This window comes from Natator depressus, chromosome 4, assembly GCF_965152275.1.
Source record: "Natator depressus isolate rNatDep1 chromosome 4, rNatDep2.hap1, whole genome shotgun sequence".
Lineage (NCBI taxonomy): Eukaryota > Metazoa > Chordata > Testudines > Cheloniidae > Natator > Natator depressus.
In genome coordinates, this window is record NC_134237.1 from 59,641,211 (window position 1) to 59,663,988 (window position 22,778).

General features: G+C 41.8%; 1 protein-coding gene across 1 annotated transcript; it reads left to right on the forward strand.

Annotated features, from left to right (window-relative positions):
* The first annotated feature begins 14,276 nt into the window (after nucleotides 1–14,276).
* On the forward strand, nucleotides 14,277–16,670 carry LOC141986524 (toll-like receptor 2 type-2). Its single transcript, XM_074951091.1, has one exon. The coding sequence runs from the start codon at nucleotides 14,277–14,279 to the stop codon at nucleotides 16,668–16,670; it is 2,394 nt and encodes a 797-aa protein (XP_074807192.1).
* The last annotated feature ends 6,108 nt before the right edge of the window (nucleotides 16,671–22,778 follow it).

A 22,778-nucleotide genomic window follows, 5' to 3' on the forward strand; every position in this document is an offset into this window, starting at 1 on the left:
GCAGGGATGAAGGGACGTGACATACTAGCAGTGTGATCAGCATGACGTCCCTCAAGCATCATGTTAGTTTTGTATTTTTGGGGTGAGATTTTACTTAATATTTTAATATGTATTATGGGATGGGGTTGAAGTGAGGGGATCAAGTAGCAGGATAGACAAAGGAACTGATAGGTCTCCACTATCATGTAGTGGTATCAAGTGCATGCTAAAGGCATAAGAAAGGGAAAGGAGAATGGGGGGACCAGGCAGCACGCAAAATTAAGGGATTTTTTATGGTACTTTTCGCATGTTCAGTGTTTGGTTTATGCACTTTATTACTGGTTTTAGTGTTGGTTTATTTCTGTTGTTGAGATGTTCTATTGGCAGCTGGCCTGCCTAGCAATACTTAATATTGGTTGGTTGGTTTCTTGGAATACAGCCATGTTCACAAATAAAGGGCTTTTATTTTATTAAGAAAGTTTATTGCCATCTCTACATCACATCATATAATGTATATTTCAAATACTAAAGAGAAACACATGGTAAGGCACAACTGGTAAGTTGTATTTGTACACAATTTCTCAATACATGTACATGAATCCATCAAATATATGCCACAGTTCCCCCCATTTCATAAGCAGTCAGCACATCCATAATAACAATTTGTGACAATCAATTTGCCCCACCATTCCCTGCAGACAGTGACAGTACCCCCATTTTGTTGTGTGATGTGGCAGAACCTTATTTACTGTAAACATTGCTGTATAAACACATTCATAATCATACTATTCTTTGCCCCTACAAGTCCACACAGCATCCCTGATTTCTGTTGTGCGGGAGCTTTCTGCTCCAGCTGTGATAGGTGCACTTTCTGGCTGAGTGTACTGGTTCAGCAATCCATTACTGTCATAGGTCCATTCAGGGGCAAATGGCTCACCTCTGGCTTCACAAAGATATAAAGAGCACAGAAAGCCCACAATAATGCAGACAGCACTGATGACACTGGAATCCAAATGGCTCTGTAGACAGCGCCAGCAGAATTTCAGTCAGCCAAACAAACATTCAACCACTATTCTGCACCAGCTGAGAGTGTAATTAAACTTTCTTTAGCCAGGCCTTCTGAGATCAGGATTTGGTTACAAGCTAAAGAAGAATGGGGTCCACCAGAATAACAGTGTGGATAGTAACTACATTTATGAGAATGTTCTTTGGTGGGAATGTTCTTTGTTCCAGCCTGTCCATGAATGTAGACTCCTGATCAGCAGAAAATCTTGGCATCATGAACTTTTCCATTGCAACCCACACTGGCTTGCAAAAATCAGCCTCTGTTGTCCATAAGGGCCTGCCTTTGAGGTTTATGTACTCCTTGCTCATGTGAGTCCCATCAGTGTCCCCAGCCCAGTTTGGAAATCCCATTTGCTCAAAGCCAGCAATTACTTTGGGAATATTGTTTATGTTCACCACCTTGGGGTAAGCCATATGCCTGATTGCCTCATAAACCTCCACAGTTGACTTTCCAACACCAATCTGGTTAGAATCAGAACTGTAGCAGTCCGGGGTATCCAGGTCCAGATGGTTTTAGCAATCTGCTTATGAACCTGTATGGCCACCCTCATGCATGTGTCATGACACTGGAGGCAACTGCTCACAGAACTCCAGAATTCTGGCCCTACTGCTGTTCCTCCCAGCTCTGCATGATGATATGATTCCCGCACCCAGTCTGTGCTTTTGGCCCTGCTCTAGAAGTGCTGGTCTATGTAAAGGACATCAGTGTCTATACTGAGAGTCATGAGCAGCATCAGCCAGTTTGATTGTCCACGCCTGTATTGTCTTCCTCCTCTGTCAGATGCATTCAGGAGGGCAGAAAAAGCTGCTGAAATATCCACCAGAGTCTCATAGAAACTCTGCTCTTTTTTGGAAACAGCAGTATGAAAGCCCGAGCAAGAGAAGTTCTTCAAATGGTGATTCTGCCAGGTTGCTGGCTCTGGTTTCCAGGCGCATGCAGACCCAAAAGATAGCTTGGCAGGATGTAACATTTGGGCTGCATGGTAAAGGTTTCCCACATGGCACACCCACACCTATGAACAAAGGGCTAGAGCAGCCACATTTCAGGAGGCTGCTAGGAAGCCTGGGATATGGTAGTTTGACTCAGGGCTGCTTATCCCAGTGTGGGCACTGTAGCCTGGGTGTGGGGCCTGGGCTCAAAATTTTGTAACCTAGTGTCACCAATGACTCTGGCCCCTCAAGCCCTGGGTTTTCAAACCCATTGTCCATGGACTTGAGGCTCACTAACCCCTGGGCTTACATTGGAGTGTCACCATACCCCCTTGATACTTCTTTGTAAACACAGGCTAAAGGTATATTTGGTGTTTGTGCCAGGTGCAAAGTACAAGCGTCACTACATTCAAACATCTGTGCATAAAGAGTCTTCTCTGTCCTGACACTTTTTTCAGTGAACAATAAAAATCAAAATTGCAGAGAAATTCTGTTAACTACATTCTGAAACATGAAATGCAGATATAATGTTAAAAAAACAAAGTATAAACCACAAGATTCTCGTCGTCTTGTGGGGCAAATATTTGAGCAACAGGGCGTGGCAGGGCGACTGGTGGTTGCACAATCTGAGATGTTACTAAATGTAGAAATCGGATAGTGGAAAGATGATACAGCTGTAAATTACAAAACAATTCCCTGATTAATGGATCTGTGGCTGATTTCCTTGCTAAAGATGTGCTTAATCAATTATAGTTCTCCATGGCCTTTTCGCTTGTGTGAAGACTGTCAGATCTAGTCTAACCAATGATTCTCAGTGAGAGAAAGAGAGAGAGAGAAATTCACTGCATGCATGAGCTTGTTTTTTTTTAGCATTTCCTGGTTTCAGTTATTTGTTATGTTTTACCTGGGCAGCCAGTTAAAATAAATTAAATCTGTTCCTATCTCCCATGCAAGATACACGATTGTATCCGATCAGTTCCATTTGGAAAGTTATCATTGCAACCATAAAGGTTAGAATTAAAACTTTTTTGTAGGGTTGTCAATTAATCACAGTTAACTCACATGATTAACAAAAATATTATTTGTGATTAAAAAATTTAATCACGATTAATCGCAGTTTTAATTGCACTGTTAAACAATAGAATACCAATTGAAATTTATTAAATATTTTGGATGTTTTTCTACATTTTCATATATATTGTATTGTGTGTTGTAATTGAAATCAAAGTGTATATTTTTATTACAAATATTTGTACTGCAAAAATGATAAACAAAGGAAACACTGTTTTTCAATTCACCTCATACAAGTACTGAAGTGCAATCTCTTTGTCGTGAAAATGCAACTTACATATGTAGATTTTTTTTGTTACATAACTGCACTCTCAAACAAAACAATATAAAACTTCAGAGCCTAAAAGTCCACTCAGTCCTACTTCTTGTTCAGTCAAACACTAAGACAAACAAGTTTGTTTACATTTACAGGAGATAATGCTGCCCTCCTCTTCTTTATGTCACCAGAAAGTGAGAACAGGCATTTTACATGTGAGAACAAGCTACTTTTGTAGCCATCATTGCAAGGTATTTATGTCACAATTGCCAACTTTCATGCAGTAAATAAGCACCCTGACTTTCACAATAAGACAAAAATCAAGCTCATCCCATTTCAAAACAAGGCCAAAACAAGCCAACCCCTAAAAACCCTAGCACTCTCTGTAACTAGATCCCCCCGGGAATGCAGTCTGGGATCACTGTGCACCCCTGACTCTCTCCTCCCTTTGTCCCTGCTTGTCCCTTGCCACTGCTTGCCGGAAACTGATTAAAAAAAAAAGAAGCAACAAAGCTACAGCAAGCTACAAGCCAAAAACTAGCCAACAAGCAACTCACAAGCCAATTAAGCCAAAAACAAGCCTAATTTCTGCCTTTTTTTTTAGAGGGTTTGGCATGTCTGATTTACATGCTAGATATGCTAAACATTCGTATGCCCCTTCATGCTTCAGCCACTATTCCAGAGGACGCTCGTTAAAAAAATGTTAATTAAATTTGCGACTGAACTCTTTGGGGGAGAATTGTATGTCATCTGCTCTGTTTTACCCACATTCTGCCATATATTTAATGTTATAGCAGATGATTACCCAGCACATGTTGTTCATTTTGAGAACACTTTCACTCCAGATTTGACAAAACGCAAAGAAGGTACCAATGTGAGATTTCTAAAGATAGCTACAGCACTTGACCCAAGGTTTAAGAATCTGAAGTGCCTTCCAAAATCTGAGAGGGATGAGGTGTGGCGCATGCTTTCAGAAGTCTTAAATGAGAAACACTCCAATGCAGACATGACAGAACCCGAACCACCAAAAAAGAAAATCAACCTTCTGCTGGTGGCATCTGATTTAGATAATGAAAATGAACATGCATTGGGCCACACTGCTTTGGATTGTTATCGAGCAGAACCCATCATCAGCATGGACGCATGTCCCCTGGAATGGTGGTTGAAGCATGAAGGGTCTTATGAATCTTTAGCATACCTGGCATGTAAATATCTTGCAACGCCAGCTACAACAGTGCCATGAGAATGCCTGTTCTCGCTTTCAAGTGACATTGTAAACAAGAAGCGGGCAGCATTATCTCCTGCAAATGTAAGCAAACTTGTTTGTCTGAGCAATTTGCTGAACAAGAAGTAGGACTGAGTAGACTTGTAGACTCTAAAATTTTACATTGTTTTATTTTTGAATGCAGTTTTTTGTACATAATTCTACATTTGATCAACTTTCACGATAAAGAGATTTCACTACAGTATTTGTATTAGGTGAATTGAAAAATACTATTTTTTTTTTACAGTGCAAATACTTGTAATGAAAAATAAATATAAATTGAGCACTGTACACTTTGTATTCTGTGTTTGTAATTGAAATCAATATATTTGAAAATGTAGAAAACAACAACAAATCTTTAAATAAATATTCTATTGTTTAACAGTGCGATTAATTGTGATTCTTTTTTTAAATTGCTTGAGAGCCTTACTTTTTTAAAATTTTTAATGAAAGTTTAGATTCCTTAAATACAGGGAGACCAACAAACTCCGCTCCTCCTCCAAACCCAGGATTGGTCCCATTTTATATAACATCTTCATTAATGATTTGCAAAAGGATGAAAACAACATTTCAAAGACATTTGCAGATTATTTTAAACTGAGAGGTGGTTTGAACACCAAGGAAAGAGAAATAGTTTAAACCGGGACATAGTCAGTAGGAAGTTGCAAATGAGAATTATTCCTTTTAAATACAGGGTAATTTGTCTCAATATTTTCCATTTAAATCACAGTGGAGTTTGTGGAAGTAAAATTGACTAGTCTCCCTTTCACTTCCCACTCAGGAACTCTCCTATTTCCCCTTTCCCCACCCCCATCCCAAATAACCTAACAAAAAAGAACAGAATGAAATAAAACTTGGAAACATGAAAGCTTCCAGGAGCAAAAATAATTCACCACAAGCAAATAGTGTAAATTAAATAGAGAGCTGCAAGGAAGTATTGTGAACATTTAGATTTACTGCACTTGGTTCAAAAATTTCCAGATCATTTTGAGCATGTCTGCACTGTTGCTGAAATATTCCTTGTCTTAGTAACTTTATTTTGTTACCATATACCATAGCTTGAAGCACACCTAGCTGTATGTGTTTAACTGCAGCAGAAAGTACTTTTCTGCAGGGGGTTGATCTCCTGAGTTAGTTTTTTGCAGATATAGTAGTAAAGACACATGCAGAGGCACTGCATTACAGAACAAGGACACCGTTGTCCATCGCTATATGGTTGCAATGCACTTACACTTGGCATATTGTGTCCAGACCCAAACACCTCATTACAAGGAAGATATTGATAAAGTGAAGGAAGGTCAAAAAAGAGGAAGAAAAATAAACAGGGCTAGAGGAGAAATTTAGTAGGACTGATTAAATGATTTGCATATAGTATTTAACAAAAATGACTAGGAGATTTGAAGTGAAAGAGGACCTGAATACTATGAGGAAAGTTGGCCAAAGACTTTTTATTTTTTAAACAGGCATTAAAAATGTTTTTATTAATTAAGAGCTTTATTCTTTGTTTCTACTTAGAGAAAAAATAAACTATACACACAGACCTCTATGAACAAATAAATCTTGAAAAGGGTTGTTACACTGTCTGGAGTGGGTCATGGCAGACTGTCAAAAGTAGGGCAGACACCCCAAAGTGCTGGTATGTTCTATAATTAGATTTCACCAACCCAGTAACAAATGTGAACACTTGGCTCACTGTAACAGTCTTACCAAGGAGTCACAGAGAGTCTTCTTGGGCTCTCCAGTTTGTTCTGCCACCCAGGCAAACTGGAATTAGTGATAAATGGTCACTTACATCAAAAATCATAAAATATTCAGGTTGTTCCCAGTCACTTAGCTGAGACTAATTTGTACCTTAGATTTCACACCAAAGACAATGCTGGTAGCCAATCCTATAGTAAACTAATTAAGAAATGAGAGAATTATTTACAGGTTAAAGCAGGCAACATATGCTCACAAATGAGTTCATTCTATGATTCCAGAAGGATGACAGAGATGTAGTAATCAGACAGTAATCAGACCAACCTTAGGATTTAAGGGGCCCTACACAGTATTATTAAACTGGTGCCCCTATGCCCGATGGCAGCCTGGGCTTGCAGCCCCGGGGGTGGGGGGAGGGATGAGGCAGCAAAGGATAGCGAGATGCCCAGCCTGCCTCATGGTGGCAGAGAGTTACAGTTCCCTGCATAGACCCCTGTACCCTCTCCCTCATGCAGAATGGACATACAGAAGGTACCTAATTAAAAGCACTAAACTTGGAGATAAAAAATGTCAGTCACAGGTTTTTTGATATGCCCTGAAGTTTGTCAGAAATTTATTTGCAAAAACTTTGTAGTAAGGGCGAGTCAGCTGTCTTGCTGTATACAACATTAAATATTATGGAATACGTGATGCAGCTCTTCTCTGTTTTACATTTTCTTAATCAGTATTTCTAAGCTGATTTTATATCTTAAATGTACTCTTAAGCCTTCATAACGTAATCATTCCAGATTACTACATATTTAACTCACTGAAACAAAGACATTATTTTATTAAAAAGAAAAGGAGTACTTGTGGCACCTTAGAGACTAACAAATTTATTTGAGCATAAGCTTTTGTGAGCTACAGCTCACTTCATCGGATGCATTCAGTGGAAAATACAGTGGGGAGATTTATATACATAGAGAACATGAAACAATGGGTGTTACCATACACACTGTAATGAGAGTGATCACTTAAGGTGAGATATTACCAGCAGGAGAGCGGGGGAGGGAGGGTGAGAGGGGGGAGGGGAACCTTTTGTAGTGATAATCAAAGTGGGCCAGATGAGGTGAGCTGTAGCTCACGAAAGCTTATGCTCAAATAAATTTGTTATTACATCCCTCGTAATAAATACATTCGTTATTACGTCCCTCGGCCCGCACTGCTTCCAGCAGCTCCCATTGGCCTGGAGCAGTGAACCGTGGCCACTGGTTGCTGCGATCGGCTGAACCTGCGGACGTGGCAGGTAAACAAACCGGCCCGGCCCTTCAGGGACTTTCCCTGCACAAGCGGCGGAACAAGTTTGGGAACCACTGGGCTATAGGAATGAAATAGAAACTATGCTGCTTGTGTTAGCTTATGATTTCTACCTACTGCTGGATGAAAATAAAGTGTTTGTGTTGATTTGCTAGATCTGTCAGCAGGTATCTCCTGCTGCTGCTCCACGCTCACCGGGGGATGGAGGGAAACCCCAGGTATTCCTACCTCTCATTTGGGATGAAGGGCCTTCTCTGATCACTCTGGTCTGTCTTCCCTTCTCTCCACCACGTACTCTCACCTCTGACCCTTTCAGTCTCTCTCACTCCAGTGTGAGTGGGGCAGTGGAAGCAATAATGAATGCAGAGTGTAGCAGGAAGGAGGAGGAATGGGGGAGAGGGAATGATGAAGGGATAGACCGAAGGAAAGAGGGGGTAGAGAAAGACACAAAAGGACTGCCCTCATTGCTGCCATCCCATTCTGGGTCAGGTCTGGTGGTGTTGGCAGCTCCCACCTCATAGGACTCTCTGCTAGGATGGGTTTCAGAGTAGCAGCCGTGTTAGTCTGTATTCGCAACAAGAAAATGAGGACTTGTGGCACCTTAGAGACTAACAAATTTTTCTGAGCATAAGCTTTCATGAGCTACAGCTCACTTCATCGGATCTGAGCTGTAGCTCACAAAAGCTTATGCTCGAATAAATTTGTTAGTCTCTAAGGTGCCACAAGTCCTCCTTGTCTTTCTGCTAGGATGGTGGCAGTGGAAACTTCTTGTACCACGTCCTGTCCCCCACCCCCTCCCCAAAGTTCACTGCTCAGGTGGGTGGAGGCTGGTGTCCAGTCAAGAAAACTCATAGTCCAGCAGGGGGCTCGAGTGGTCCCAGTCACCGCATTTGGGGGTGGGAGGGACAAGCCCCGGCAGAGCCTAAGTGTTCAGAGGTGTGCCTAGAGTTCCAGACTGCTTTTCTCTGGCCCTGCAGCTAGGGTTGCTAATTTTGGCTGGACATATTCCTGGCGGTTTCCTCACATGACATAATCTTTAATTAAGATTAATCTTTAATTCCTGGAGACTCCAGGACAATCCTGGAGAGTTGGCAACCCTACTGCAGCCACATGGTGTAATTACCACATAACAATATAGTTGGAATGCCTTATATCAAGGCACCTTAGTATTGCATCAGTGACAATTTCTCCAGCAGAGAGAAAATTCCATAAGGGCCTGGAAACCAGAACAGAATATGTTGTTGCTGGAGATCTGAAAGACAGAAGCAGTACAGTGTCACTTTTAGCATGATCACACTGCTCAGAATGAGTTCAGAGAAGGATAATGGGACTCCTCCATGGTATTCCATGCTGTTTGGCTAGTGACAAATAGTGTTTGAAAGGCTAGGATAAAGGCGGGAGGGAGAGAGAGAACTGGAAAGAGGAAATAAACCTGAGGCTACGTCTACACTTAAACTGCTACAGTGGCACAGCTGCAGTGCTGCAGCTGTAGCATTTCACTATAGACATTCACTATAGCAATGGGAGGGGTTCTCCTGTCTCTGTAGTCAGTCCATCTCCCTGAGAGGCAGTAGCTAGGTCAACAGAAGGATTCTAACACTGTCTACACCAGGGGTTAGGTCAGCTTAACTACATCTCTCAAGGATGTTGTTTTTTCAGACCCTGAGCAATGTAGCTGGATCAGCCCAATTTTTTAGTGTAGATCTGGCCTAAAAGAGTAAAGGGCAGCAGCAGAATGGAGAGACAGGAGAGACCTAACTGATGGAGCAGCATCATTAACTATGGTGGGCAAACCAATTTAGGGCTATATAGACGAACAGTATTGATTTAATTTTTTTAAAACCTTGATGTCTGTTTCCCTGGAATTTTATCCTGCATAGAAACATAGATATAGCCATACCGGATCAGAGCCCAGTGGTCCATTTACTTCAGTATTCTGTCTCCAAAAAATCATGAGAGAGATTTTAAAATCTCATTATTTTTAAGACAAACAAATATTGGATACTTTTAATTTGCCTTTTGTGTATTGAACCTTTAGGGGTAATGTTTTACTACACAATGATGAGACCTAGAAACTTACTCTTAAAAAAAAAAAAAAAAAAAGCTGAGATTCTCATATATTCAAATGATTCCAGGAGCTGGGGCTTTAAGAAAAATACTCAATATCACAAGTCTCATGATAGAATGATGAAAGTTGGTGATATTGCTCATGCTGTGCAGCACTTACATGCTTAGTGCCTATGGTTGCAGTGAGCCAATTTAAGAATAAATGCTACTCAGTCTGCACATGGGGGTAGGCCAGGGCCCACAGTGAGCAAGAAGAAAGAAAGTTGGGCACCCAGGCGTGTGACATGTAATACAACCAAACCCCACAAATATCGCCACACATCTTGCTATCTTGCATTTCTGTATTTCTGCTCACTTCCTGCTGAAAACATTGCCATGTGTGCAATAATTTGTAGCTTGACGTAAATGCTTGGAAAAGCTAGGGTTTCACAAGCAGAGGCTGGATTTACTTTTGTGCTCTTATGCTGGAAAGAAGAAATATAATGTACCCCTCCACCCCCTTCTTTTTTTTTAAGCTTTACAAAAGAGGAAGAAAGAGCATTGCTTTACACTAAAGGGCACATACACTTACTGGACATATTGGCATATCTGTTTTGATAAATACTAAACATCAGCTTCTCCTAGCTAGAAATTAGAGTAAGTATTTTGTTGCTTTTCAAAAATACACATTCAGACTGAGTATGATCCTTTATTAAAGCTAGATGGTTCCAAAGGATGGCATTTGAGCCAGTCCCCAAGAAACCAACTCTAGATATTGACAATCTGTCTAACCCATTGACCAGGACTCAATCTCTGTCTTTAGGAAAAGTTACCAAGGAGATTGTGGCAGGGCAATTGTGGCTTTTGTCTGAGTCCCCAAGATTTTCTTGACCTCTGTTGATTGGGCTAGAGCAGTGGTTCCCAAACTTGTTCCGCCGCTTGTGCAGGGAAAGTCCCTGGTGGGCCGGGCCGGTTTGTTTACCTGCCATGTCCGCAGGTTCGGCGGATCGCAGCTCCCAGTGGCTGCAGTTTGCTGCTCCAGGCCAATGGCGGATGTGGAAAGTGGCAGCCAGCACATCCCTCAGCCCACACTGCTTCCCCCAGCCCCCAATGGCCTGGAGCAGCAAACTGCAGCCACTGGGAGCTGCGATCGGCCGAACCTGCGGACGTGGCAGGTAAACAAACCGGCCCGGCCCGCCAGGGGCTTTCCCTGCACAAGCGGCGGAACAAGTTTGGGAACCACTGGGCTATAGGAATGAAATAGAAACTATGCTGCTTGTGTTAGCTTATGATTTCTACCTACTGATGGATGAAAATAAAGTGTTTGTGTTGATTCTCTAGATCTGTCAGCAGTTTCCTGAATTGAATTTACTCACTTGTGGACCTTAGTAAGGGTGAATGGAGCTGTTCTTGCGTGACTCCATTCTGATCTTTTAGAGAGAACCCAAAAGACAATTGTGGACAATTGTTCGTATACCCCAAGGGTACTGTCTTGCATGATCCCATAGTGTCTATCCTAGCAACCTTTCTGTTCAACTTGCATATGAGGCTGAAGAGTGTATTGATGAGGAAACATGGGCTGTGAGGCATTCAGTATGTTGATGACATCCTGCTGTATATCTCCATCACCTCTGACTCAGCCAGAACAATGGAACCAATAATCTGTTGTCTATACGAATGTGGGGTTTGGATGAAGGCTAGTTGGCTGCAACTTAATCCAGACAAGATTGAGACAATGTTGGTGGGTTGGAGAAGCAGTCAGAAGCGTTGATGTAACTTATTTTGGCCCTCCTGATTGAGGGAATATGACTGCTATGTGTAACAAAGGTGTGTTCTTAGATTGTGGGCTGGTCCTGGATGTCAGGAGAGAGTCAATATTTCATTAAATGCCCCGATACAGATCACGCCAGTTCCAGATGATACACAAATGCAATTATCAAAAGAGCGGTGGATAATCTGAAAAAACAAAACAATAGAAAAAGAATTAAATAGTAAATACAATGCTTATCTCATACTTTTTCATTTTCAAAGTGCTCTACAAACTTAATTCTAGCTTTGCGAAGCAGTTTTCCTCTTGATTACAAAAAAGCTATTAAAGGGTAAAAAAAAAAATAAAAAAACCTAGTAATCCTGCATTGTTTTTCGTTGTCTGTCTAAAAATATTTTATCTAACATTGCTACAATTGAAAGGAATTAGAGGGGAAAATCTCTTTTTTTTTCTAGCTTGTTGCTGTATGCATATGACAGAACTTCATGAAAAAAGAGCTTTCCTCTTTCCCCTGTATAATCAGTTTCAAGTATGAACAAAATGTGATCAGCTGGGAATTTAAGCAGGTATAATACGTTTAAATCATTTTTGGAAAATGTCTAGCTGCCATGTTGATATAAATTATTAATTTCAGCATATTAGGATCAACCTGTAGCCAGGCCTCTTCTGTTTGCGCAACTTTGGGAGCACAAATATTTGCACACACATTCTGCCACATGCACATGGAGATGATAAGAATTTTAGTGTATGAACCTCATTTTTTTCCATATATGTAAATTTTATCACATATACTCATAGGTGGTTGACCTGGAAAAGTGTACATGCAAAGATGTGTACAGAAAAATGCACAGCATATTTTAAAAGTTTGGTGCTTAGGATCCAAAAGATTCCTCTTTCCGGTCTGGTAAAAAAAACAAAACACTTCTACCTTTTTCATTTATGCAGCTGTGTAACATCTTTTTGGTCAGGTAATGTGGTGAGGAACAAACACTTTTAGTCCATCCTCTCCTTCAGAAGTGGCATGAATGCAAAATTTACAATTTCCTTTTTCCTAATACAAATTCCATGCTGACTTTTACTTAGATGCACCTTTTCAGTGAGAACTGGAAGTTCCTTTTCATTAAAATTCTGTCTTGGATACAGGATCTTGATCCAGTTTTCAGAACTGTTGCCTATTAACTTAATCTTCGTTGATAATAAAAGTCCACTTCAGACAATGTCTTTGAATACAGTGTCTTGGGAAATGAAAAAACTCTAAATAACATTTCCCTTTTTTTTTCCAGACTAAACAACTTGACCCAGAAAAATAGTCTATATATATAAACAGTGGTTTATAGAACAGAAGACTTTCAACTCAGGGAGACCTATATAAAAAATACTTTATGTGAGCTGAGATGCTCCATTCTCAAAAGAGTAAACTAAGACAAAAATTACCCAACTCCTAATCCAAAAATAATAGGGCATAGATTTAAATGGAAGGCCTGGGAATAGAAAAGTACTGAAACTACTATTCCTGTTAGTGCTGCAGTCACTGATTGTGAAAGAAAAATTTGCACAAAAGCATTGCGTCAGTGGTTGCACCAATGAGAGCTGACCGAGCAAAAGAAAAGAGACCTACTGCTGAATTACAGCATACTGAGAAGATACTTCAAGAATAAACAGTAACTTGTGTATCCGTTTTCTAGCACAAAAATAAATATGGCAGAGGTTTGACTACAAAGGATGGTATAGTGCAGAGTAGCTAGCTGTACAGTGGGAATATTGAACAATCCTACTCATTCCAAAATCAGTGAATTTGTAGAGTGAGTGCAAGACTTAAGGAACATTTGGAAATTGTTAGCGTGAAGCTTTGACTAAGCAGGACAGATCAAAGTGTTTGCCAGCCTGAGAGCTGGCATAGCATCAGATCTGCGTCCTTCCATTGTTTATCAGCCAAAAGATTTCCAGCTTCTGTTGACATGTTGCAGATGAGAAGACACCATGGATCCTAATGCATGAGACCAACACAAAACACTGGCACCAGAGCTGTAAGCCTCAGTAAGAAAGATAAGTACTTCATGTCTGGCTACCTAGGATTCCTATAAGATATTTTTGTGAACTTTAATAACTGTGGGCCTGTTCTTATTTCCATTGAAGTCAAGGGCAAATGACTTCAGTGGCAGCAGGATCAGATCCTGTGTGAATTAAACTGCTGTTCTGGCAGGGGGAATGTAATGTATAGCATTGCAATGTATTACTTGTACCTATATTGTGTACATGTAGAATGCAGAAAGGACTTGTTTGGATATCAGACTCTAACTTCAAAAAATAAACTAAATTGCCTTTTGCAGAATTTACAGATGTGTCTCATCCTTTCCTTTATTGCTTATACTGTTACACTAGACATTCTGAGCAACATCAGGGTCCCATTGTGTTAGCTGTTGTACAAAAATAGAGGAGGACATTGGGGAGACAAGGATATATATAGTGTTATGATATACATATAAGCACTTTTTCTTTTTGTAATTGCACCTTATAGTTAATGAAGTGGGGGAGGTCTCAGAATTTTAGGAATATACCATTAGCATCATTTGATCATGTTAAAACTTCTAACAAAGTTAAAGGCTATTAAAATCCCTCCCTGACTTAAACCAGAATTTTCAAACATCCAGAGGTATGTCTGTTAAAAAATTGGACCAGGTCTGTCACCTGTGAATTTTATGAATGCTTAATTTATAGTATAAATTCACTTCAAAGACTTCTCATACTTCCAAAATAAAGCAGCGGGAATGGGAGAAAAAATCCAACAGAAATCACTACAAGAAAAAATTCAGAATGTGAATTCCTTCAGAACTAAACTTACACTGGATTTCAATTCCCTTATATTCATTTCTCTCTCTCTCTCTCTCTCTCTCTCTCTTAAGATGTTGAACCAAAGAAAACCAAACACAATGACTAAGCAGATCTGGCGAGTATGGATCTTCTACATGGTCATAACTGCAAATCGCTCTGAAGAAAAAGCCATGACGCAGGCGTGTCCTTCATGTGACGGCACTCATTTCTGTGACTGTTCTTCAATGGATCTAAGCACCATTCCTTCAGGGCTAACAACTGATGTCACGGGGCTAAATCTCTCCTACAACAGCATAGAACATGTCAGAGAAACTGATCTGAAGCTGGGTGTGAATCTGAGAGTGCTGCTGCTGCAATCCAATCAAATTAGGACAATAGATAAGGAATCATTTATTTTCCTTGGAAAATTGGAGCATTTGGATTTATCAAATAATAAGTTGACTCACTTGTCACCCATTTGGTTTAGACATCTTTTTTCCTTACAGCACCTAAACATACGGGGTAATTTATATACAACATTGGGGGAGAATCCCTTGCTTTCTAATCTCAAAAATTTGAGATATCTGCGCCTGGGGAATAACCAATCCTTTTCTGCTATACAGAAGCAAGACTTTGATGGAATTACAGTTCTTGAGCAACTTGAGATTGACGGTCAAAGGCTCAAGCAATACGAGTCAGGGAGTTTGACAACAGTTAACAGCATAAATCATACCATCATGAACATAAATGATGTTCAGGTGTTATCAGGGATGTTAGAGGATCTTACAAATTCTGCAATATGTGTAGAACTGAGACATATAGCCTTCAATACAGCTTCTGAATCTTCATTACTGGAGCCAATGAGTCGTTCTGTCATGGAGAAACTTGTGTTTAAAAATGTTTTGTTTACAGATGCAAGTGTTATCAGAGTTGTAAACATCTTGAGGCGTGCTAAACAATTTTTGGAGCTGGAAGTGGACAATTCTGTACTACAGGGGACTGGCCAATGGCATGAGCAAATTAAAGTAAACAGAGAAAGCGCCTTTAAGGTAATCACAGTACAGAGATTAGCTATCGAACAATTTTATTTGTTTTCAGATCTTCGTGGTGTGGAAAATCTTCTAGGTAACATTACCAAAGCCACAATTGTAAATACCAATGTGTTCTTGGTGCCTTGCAGCATTTCAAGACATTTTGTCTCACTTCTTTATCTTGATCTCAGTGAAAATTTGCTTGCAGATCCAAATTTAGGACATTCATCCTGTGAGGGTGCATGGCCCTTGCTGCAAACTTTCAATTTAAGTCAAAATTCACTGGGTGATTTAGAAATGACAGGGCGAAGCCTATCTCATCTAAATCACCTTACTCACCTAGATATTAGCCGAAACAATTTTGGTGAGATTCCAGAATTGTGTCAATGGCCAGAAAACCTGAAATATTTAAATATCTCAGGCACTCAAATACCCAAAGTAACAACCTGCATTCCTCAAACTCTTGAAGTTTTGGATGTTAGTAGTAATAACCTCAATGATTTTAGATTAAAGCTACCACATCTTAAAGAACTTTACATTGCAAAAAACAAATTAAAGACCTTGCCAGATGCTCCATTTATTCCTAACATAGTAGCCCTGAGAATCAGCAGAAACAAATTAACCAGTTTTTCTAAGGAAGAATTTGGATCATTTAGCAAAATGAAAACACTGGATGCAGGTGACAATAATTTCATCTGTTCTTGTGAATTTCTCTCCTTCATTCAATACCAGGAGGGAATAGCTAATGTCTTGGCTAACTGGCCAGAAAACTACATCTGTGACTCTCCGTCTTCTGTGAGAGGACAACAGGTAAAAGTTGCTCAGCTTTCGCTGTTTGAATGTCACAGAACTTTGGCCGTGTCCTTAATTTGCATTCTGGTGATCTTGGTAAACCTGCTTATTGTGATCCTGGGCTACAAACTTCATGTGATCTGGTACATGAAAATGACCTGGGCTTGGCTTCAAGCAAAAAGGAAACCCAAGAGAGCATACAATCAGGACTTCTGCTATGATGCTTTTGTTTCCTACAGTGAAAGAGACTCAGAATGGGTTGAAAACTTAATGGTACAGGAACTTGAGAACGCTATCCCCCCATTTAAACTGTGCCTTCATAAACGGGACTTTGTGCCTGGGAAGTGGATCATTGACAACATCATTGACTCCATTGAAAAAAGTCATAAAACTCTGTTTGTGCTGTCAGAGCACTTTGTGCAGAGCGAGTGGTGCAAGTATGAGCTGGAGTTCTCGCACTTCCGCCTCTTTGACGAGAATAATGATTCAGCAATTTTGATCCTTTTGGAGCCCATTCAGGAGCAAACAATTCCCAAAAGATTCTGTAAACTGAGGAAAATAATGAACACAAAGACCTACCTTGAATGGCCTCTTGACGAAAATCAGCAGCAAATATTTTGGAATAACTTGAAAACAGCATTAAAATCCTATGATGACTTTTAAGGCTGAACCACTAACTCAGCTACACTACGTTTCCAAACAGAACATTTGCTAAGCCTTTTTCCTGTTAAGAAATATTTTGTTATGCTGAGTTTTATGTCAGCGTTGTGGAGGCTTGACTGGACTGCACACTAAACTAATTATAGCTTTGTTAAATGAAGGATACCAACTGAGAACATCCAACTGTTTTAGACATTATTTGGTCTTCTGACCTTTTTGTTAATAAGTACCCAAGCATCCCTGTCTGTAAAAATGCTTTTGGGAAGAGATTCTACTGAATCTGGTATGCTTTTGTAGTCTCTTTTTAACCATTCCAAAACAAATGCAGTTAGAGCACTCTCTCTCTTTCTCTCTCGTAAAAAAGAGAGCCAACATGCTGAAACACACCACAGGATCCATTGATTACATAGTCTTGTTTGTTTTAGATACCATCACACTATTTAGAGTCATTCAACAAAAATGCAGCGGAAAAGTAGAAATTGCCCAGTTAGATAAAAATAAGATCTCTGAAGCCAGATCTTCCCACAGGTAATACCTTTCAAAGAGAATAGACTAAATATGTAACTCCAGGGGAATCAGTGGATTTACACCAGGATTGTTTGTGGCCCAGCAATTTAAGAATGAAGCAACTTGACAAATATGTCAGATACTTGGTGTGAAAACTTTGAGATGTGTCCAGTCTCAAAAGTCACAGGATTGCTATGTGTACATTTTAGTAGTCTATGTACTTTATAATTTCTACGTGTTTATTATTTATGTTGTTGTAGGCACTATAAAAACACTGAAGTCACAATCCCTGTCCTGAGTAGCTTACCCTAAAATAGTTAAACAACAGACAAAATGCTTGTGTGTGATGTTAAGTATGCGTCTTTGTTAGGTTTCCTCTCCCTCTTCCCATGTGCCCCAGCTAATCTGTTTCACAATCGCTGTCCCAATATTACCCTTCTTTCTTTCTACCTATACCACTAAGATATAGGTATAGTAGATTCATGGTTTTTTACAATGGGATTTGTTGCACGGATGTAATCATACCTATGTAGTGGCACCAGTGCAAACCTCATGGGCAGACACCACATTGTTGTAAAAAAGTGAGTTGCACCCACTGTAGTTTGTCATTTTGCATAACTGAGGCACCTCAAATTAGTAAACATTATTGCAAAGATTGGCCATAATCTTTCTGTGCCTTAGTTCCCCATTTGTAAAATGGGGACAATAGTAGCATCTCCCAGAGAAGTTGTGAAGATAAATTCATTAATGTTTATAAGGCACCAAATACCTTGATGACAAGCACCATGGAAAATCCTATGAGGAAATGAATAATTTTGTATTCAGTGCAGGGATTAAATGGTGTACAGTAAATTAGGCACAAGGCCTCACATTGAATTATGAGGTAGAAAAGAAATATTGAAGAGTTGCTCATTTGATGAGCAACCTTTACTCACTCATCACCTAACTTTTAAGTGCTTGACTTCAGAACTTTAATACTATGTGCCTTTGTCACAGCTTGAGATACCCTGTTTAGGTTCCACTCTGGAAATCCATGGGGGGGATTTCCCCGTACAATTTCCTTTGAAGAAGCAACAGATATGAGAATTCTAAAGTAGACTAGAAATAGAAAGAAATGGGCTCTTGCACCCAATTCAAAGATCTGGATTTGAAGGGAACTCCACCTCAGGCTTCACATAAGCTTTCTAGAAGGAATTCCAGGTATCCTATGTAGACAGCTGTAACAGATTACTACGGGGGTGCACCAGAAAAACAGCATTTTAAAAATACTCTTGAACAGTTAGAATGATTTGGGTTTTCAAAAGAAACCAACCTGCTTTTTGGAATACCCATGTGTCAGCAACTTTATCTGTACTGGTCGTGGATTATAGGTCACAGCCTGTTTAGAATTGGGTGATTCAAAGGAATTTGGTGAATGGGCTTTAACCCTACTACACAGTTTCTGCTGACATCTGCAGTAGTCTTGAGCCTGGTATACACTAAAATGTACAGGGGCAGCGAGTTTTATGGGCCCGTGGTGTCTGGGCTCCAGCAATATTCAGGGCCTGGGCGCCCAGCTCCACCAATGTTCGGGGCCAGGTCTTTCCCTTGGCCCCGCCTGCCGCAAGTGTCCCCCAGCCCCCACTTAATGGCCCTGCGGGCCTTCCTGGAGCAGAGCATCCCTGTCTCTCCCCTGCAGCTCCATGCTGCCTCCTTGCATCAACTGCTGCCGCAGGGCCCTAGTGCCCGCCATCCACTACTGCCAGGGCAGGCTGACCCTGAGCCTGCCCTTCCCCCTCAGACCCTTTCCTTTTCCAGCAGGACCCTCCACCAGCACAGGAGGCTCCCCCCCGCCCCCCTCCTCCGCAGTCACTGCTCCTGCCCCACACTGGACAAGGGGAAGCCCCACCCCCAGTGAGGCGACAGTGTGGGGCAGCAACAGGGGAGGAGGCGCACGTGTGATGGCAGCCCCCCTGGCACCCACCACAGGGGAGGTGAGGGGGCTTCCTGTACCGGAGAGGAGCTCTAGGAGCATGTGCAGTGACAGTGGTGCAAGGTGAGTGTGGGAAAGTGGGGGGGGCCCTCCCCCGGAGCTTGCTGCTGCCTGCAGGGAGAGGGCTGGGGGGAATCCTCTTCTATGGTCCTTGCCCCAGGACAGCCTGTCTGCACCCCAAACTCCTCATCCCCAGCCCTGTCCCACCCCAGAGCCCGCACCCCCTGCACCCCAACCCTCTGCCCCAGTCCTGAGCCCCTCCCAAACTCTTCATCCCCAGCCCCACCCCAGAACCCACACCCCAACCCTCTGCCCTAGCCCTGAGCTCTCTCCCACACTCCAAATCCCTCATCCACAGCCCTAACCCCTGCACCCCAGCCTTCGGCCTGAGCACCTCACACCCCAAACCCCTCATCACCAGCCCCACCCCAGAAACTTCACATTTTTACATTATTTTTAAAACTATACAGTATTTGCTTAACGTTGTAGTTATGTTCCTGAAAAATGCTACTTTAAGTGAAGCGATGTTAAGTGAATCCAATTTCCACATAAGAATTAATGTAAATAGGGGGGTTAGGTTCCAGGGAATTTTTTTTTGCCAGACAAAAGACTATATTTTATATATACACACAATATAAGTTTTAAACAAACAATTTAATACTGGTACACAGCAATGATGATTGTGAAGCTTGGTTGAGGTGGTGAAGTCAGAGGGTGGGATATTTCCAAGGGATGCCTTACTGCTAACTGATAAACTAGCACTCGGCTGAGCCCTCAAGGGTTAACACTTGTTAATGCAGCCTCACACTCTATAAGGCAGCATGAATGGGGGGTCGGAGGGGGGGGAGAGATGGAGACACACACCCTGTGTGTGAGAGAGAGACTTTGAGACAGCTGCTGCTGCCAGCAAACTCCTTCCATTGTGAGCCCTGTCGTGTCTCCCCCTGCTCTGTGGAGATGGGGCAGGAACGAGGGAGGGGGACACCCTGACATCAGCACCCCTCTTTTCCCTCCCCCCCTGCACAGCAAGCAGGAGGTTCATGGGAGCAGCTCCAAGGCAAAGGGCAGGAGCAGCACATGGCAGTGGGGGGAGGAACAGCTGAACTGCCAGCAATTGATAGCCTGCTGGGCAGCTGCTGCACAGGGAACTTAGGGGAACCGGGAGCTGATAGGGGGGCTGTCGGCCCACCCTGGTTCCAAGCCCCCACCACTAGTGCTCCAATGGGCTGCTCTTTCTGCAAGCAGTGGACAAAGCAGGTGGCTGCCAAACAACACTATAAGGGAGCATAGTGCAACTTTAAATTAGCATTTTCTCTAATTCAGAAGTTCTCAAACTCTGGTCCACGGACCACCAGTGGTCCACGAGCTTCATTCAGGTGGTCCGCGGATAGTTCCCTCTAAGGTGCACTCCTGGGCGGTCGCACATGAGAGAATGAAGGGCCACCCACCTAATTAGTGGAGACGCGCAGGTGTGGCTCCACTAATTAGGTGCCTGGACCCTGGAGAAGACGCACATGTAAGGTGAGGTGGTGGCCTTGGGGGGAGTAGGGGGTAGGTATGAGGGGGCAGTGGTGTGAGAAGAGGGGGTCGGGGAATTTGGGATGTGCAGGGTTATGGTGGCCAGAGAAAGAGGCTCCAGGGCTGCGGCTGCTGGGGAGAGACCCCCTTCCTTCCTAGCTTCAGCTCTCTGGCTGCTGTGGCAAGGGAGAGACCCCCTCCCTTCCAGCCCGAGCTCAGGGACTGCTGCGGTGGGGGAGAGAGGGAGAGAACCCCCCCTTCTTCCCAGCCCCAGCTTGGGGGCTGCTGCGGTGGGGGGAGAGGGCACATCCATCGCATTAGAAAGGTTAAGACTACTGATATTAAAATATGAGTTGTGTGCTTCTATGTGCAGAACAAACAAAGTTAATTATTATTAAGGCTTTTTTTTTATATAGCACTTTTATCCAAAGTGCTTTACAATAGTTAGCTAACGATACAAACAACAATTGGAAAGGTCATTAAGTGGTCCGCCGAGACACTCAGCAATTTTCAAGTGGTCCGGGGAAAAAAAAGTTTTAGAGCCACAGCTCTAACTGATCAGCAACATAACAACAAAACACTGTTAACCGGGACGACTTTGAGTGAGGAGTTACTGTATATTGGCTTACAAGGCCGGTGTGTGTGTGGGGCTGGACTTGGACCTGCTCTGGGCACCACCAAAAATTATACAAACCTGCTGCCCCTGATAAATGTACCATGTTTTCCTGTGGTTGTGAACAATGGTGTTAATTAACATAATGTTGAACATGATTAAGCAGTCACTGTAGACCAGGATAAATCATGTTCCCCATCATAGCAGCTAATCATGATCAAACTTTCACCTGAGCAGGGTACTGTGGAAGGAAACTGAGGCAAATCTTTAGTAACTCCAGCTGATGAACTTATGCTCTAAAGCAGAGGAGTGATATTTTTAGCATAGCCAGTGTAACTAGAGAAGCTCCTCTCATTCATGTGTGTTAATTCCTTCTGGAATTTTATTAAACTCAAATCTTCATCAATTATACCCCTGGATAATGAAATAGGTTAATTATCTAATGCTTAAAAAGGTATTTTCTTTGCGAGGAAGAAAATTGGGATGAGAAAAGAGACCAGGAGTGGGAGTATGTGGTAAGGGAACACAAGAATGGCAATACTGGGTCAGACCAATGATCCATTTAGCTAAGTATCTCTTATCACTATCTCTTCCGATAGTGGCCAATGCCAGGTTCTTCAGGGGGAATGAACACAACATGGCAATCATTCAAGTGATTCATCCCCTGTCATCCACTCCCAGCTTCTGACAAACAGGCTAGGAACACCCAGAGCATGGGGATTCATCCCTGACCTTCTTGGCTAGTTCTTTTTTGAACCCTATTATATTTTTGGCCTTCACAACATCCCCTGGTAACAAGTTCCACAAGTTGACTGTGTGTTGTGTGAAGACATACTTCCCTTTGTTTGTTTAAAACCTACTGCCTATTAATTTCATTGGGTGACCCTTGGTTCTTGTGTTGTGTGAAGGAGTAAATAACACTTATTCACTTTCTCCACACCAGTCATGATTTTATAGCCCTCAATCATATTCCCCCTTAGTCGTCTCTTTTCCTAGATGAACAGTCCCAGTCTTTTTAATCTCTCCTCATATGGAAGCTGTTCCATACCCTTAATCATTTCTGTTGCCCTTCTCTGTATCTTTTCCAATTATAATATATCTTTTTTTTTAGATGGGTTGACCAGAACTGCATCCAGTATTCAAGGTGTGCGTGTACCCTGGATTTATATAATGGCATTATCATATTTACTGTCTAATTATCTATCCCTTTCCTGGGGGGTCCTAACATTGTTAGCTTTTTGACTGCTGCTGCACATTGAGCAGATCTTTTCAGAGAACTATCCACAATGACTCCAAGATCTCTTTCTTGAGTGATAACAGCTAATTTAGATCCCTCCATTGTATATGTACAGTTGGGGTTATGTTTTCCAATGTGCATTACTCTGAATTACTCTGCATTTATTAACATTAAATCTCATCTGCCATTTTGTTGCTCAGTCACCCAGCTTTGTGAGACCCCTTTGTAACTTTTTGCAGTCAGCTTTGGACTTAACTAGCTGGA

What these genes read in the sequence shown, in the direction of transcription:
- LOC141986524 (XM_074951091.1), top strand. Translation starts at nt 14,277, where the DNA reads ATGTTGAACCAAAGAAAACCAAACACAATGACTAAGCAGATCTGGCGA.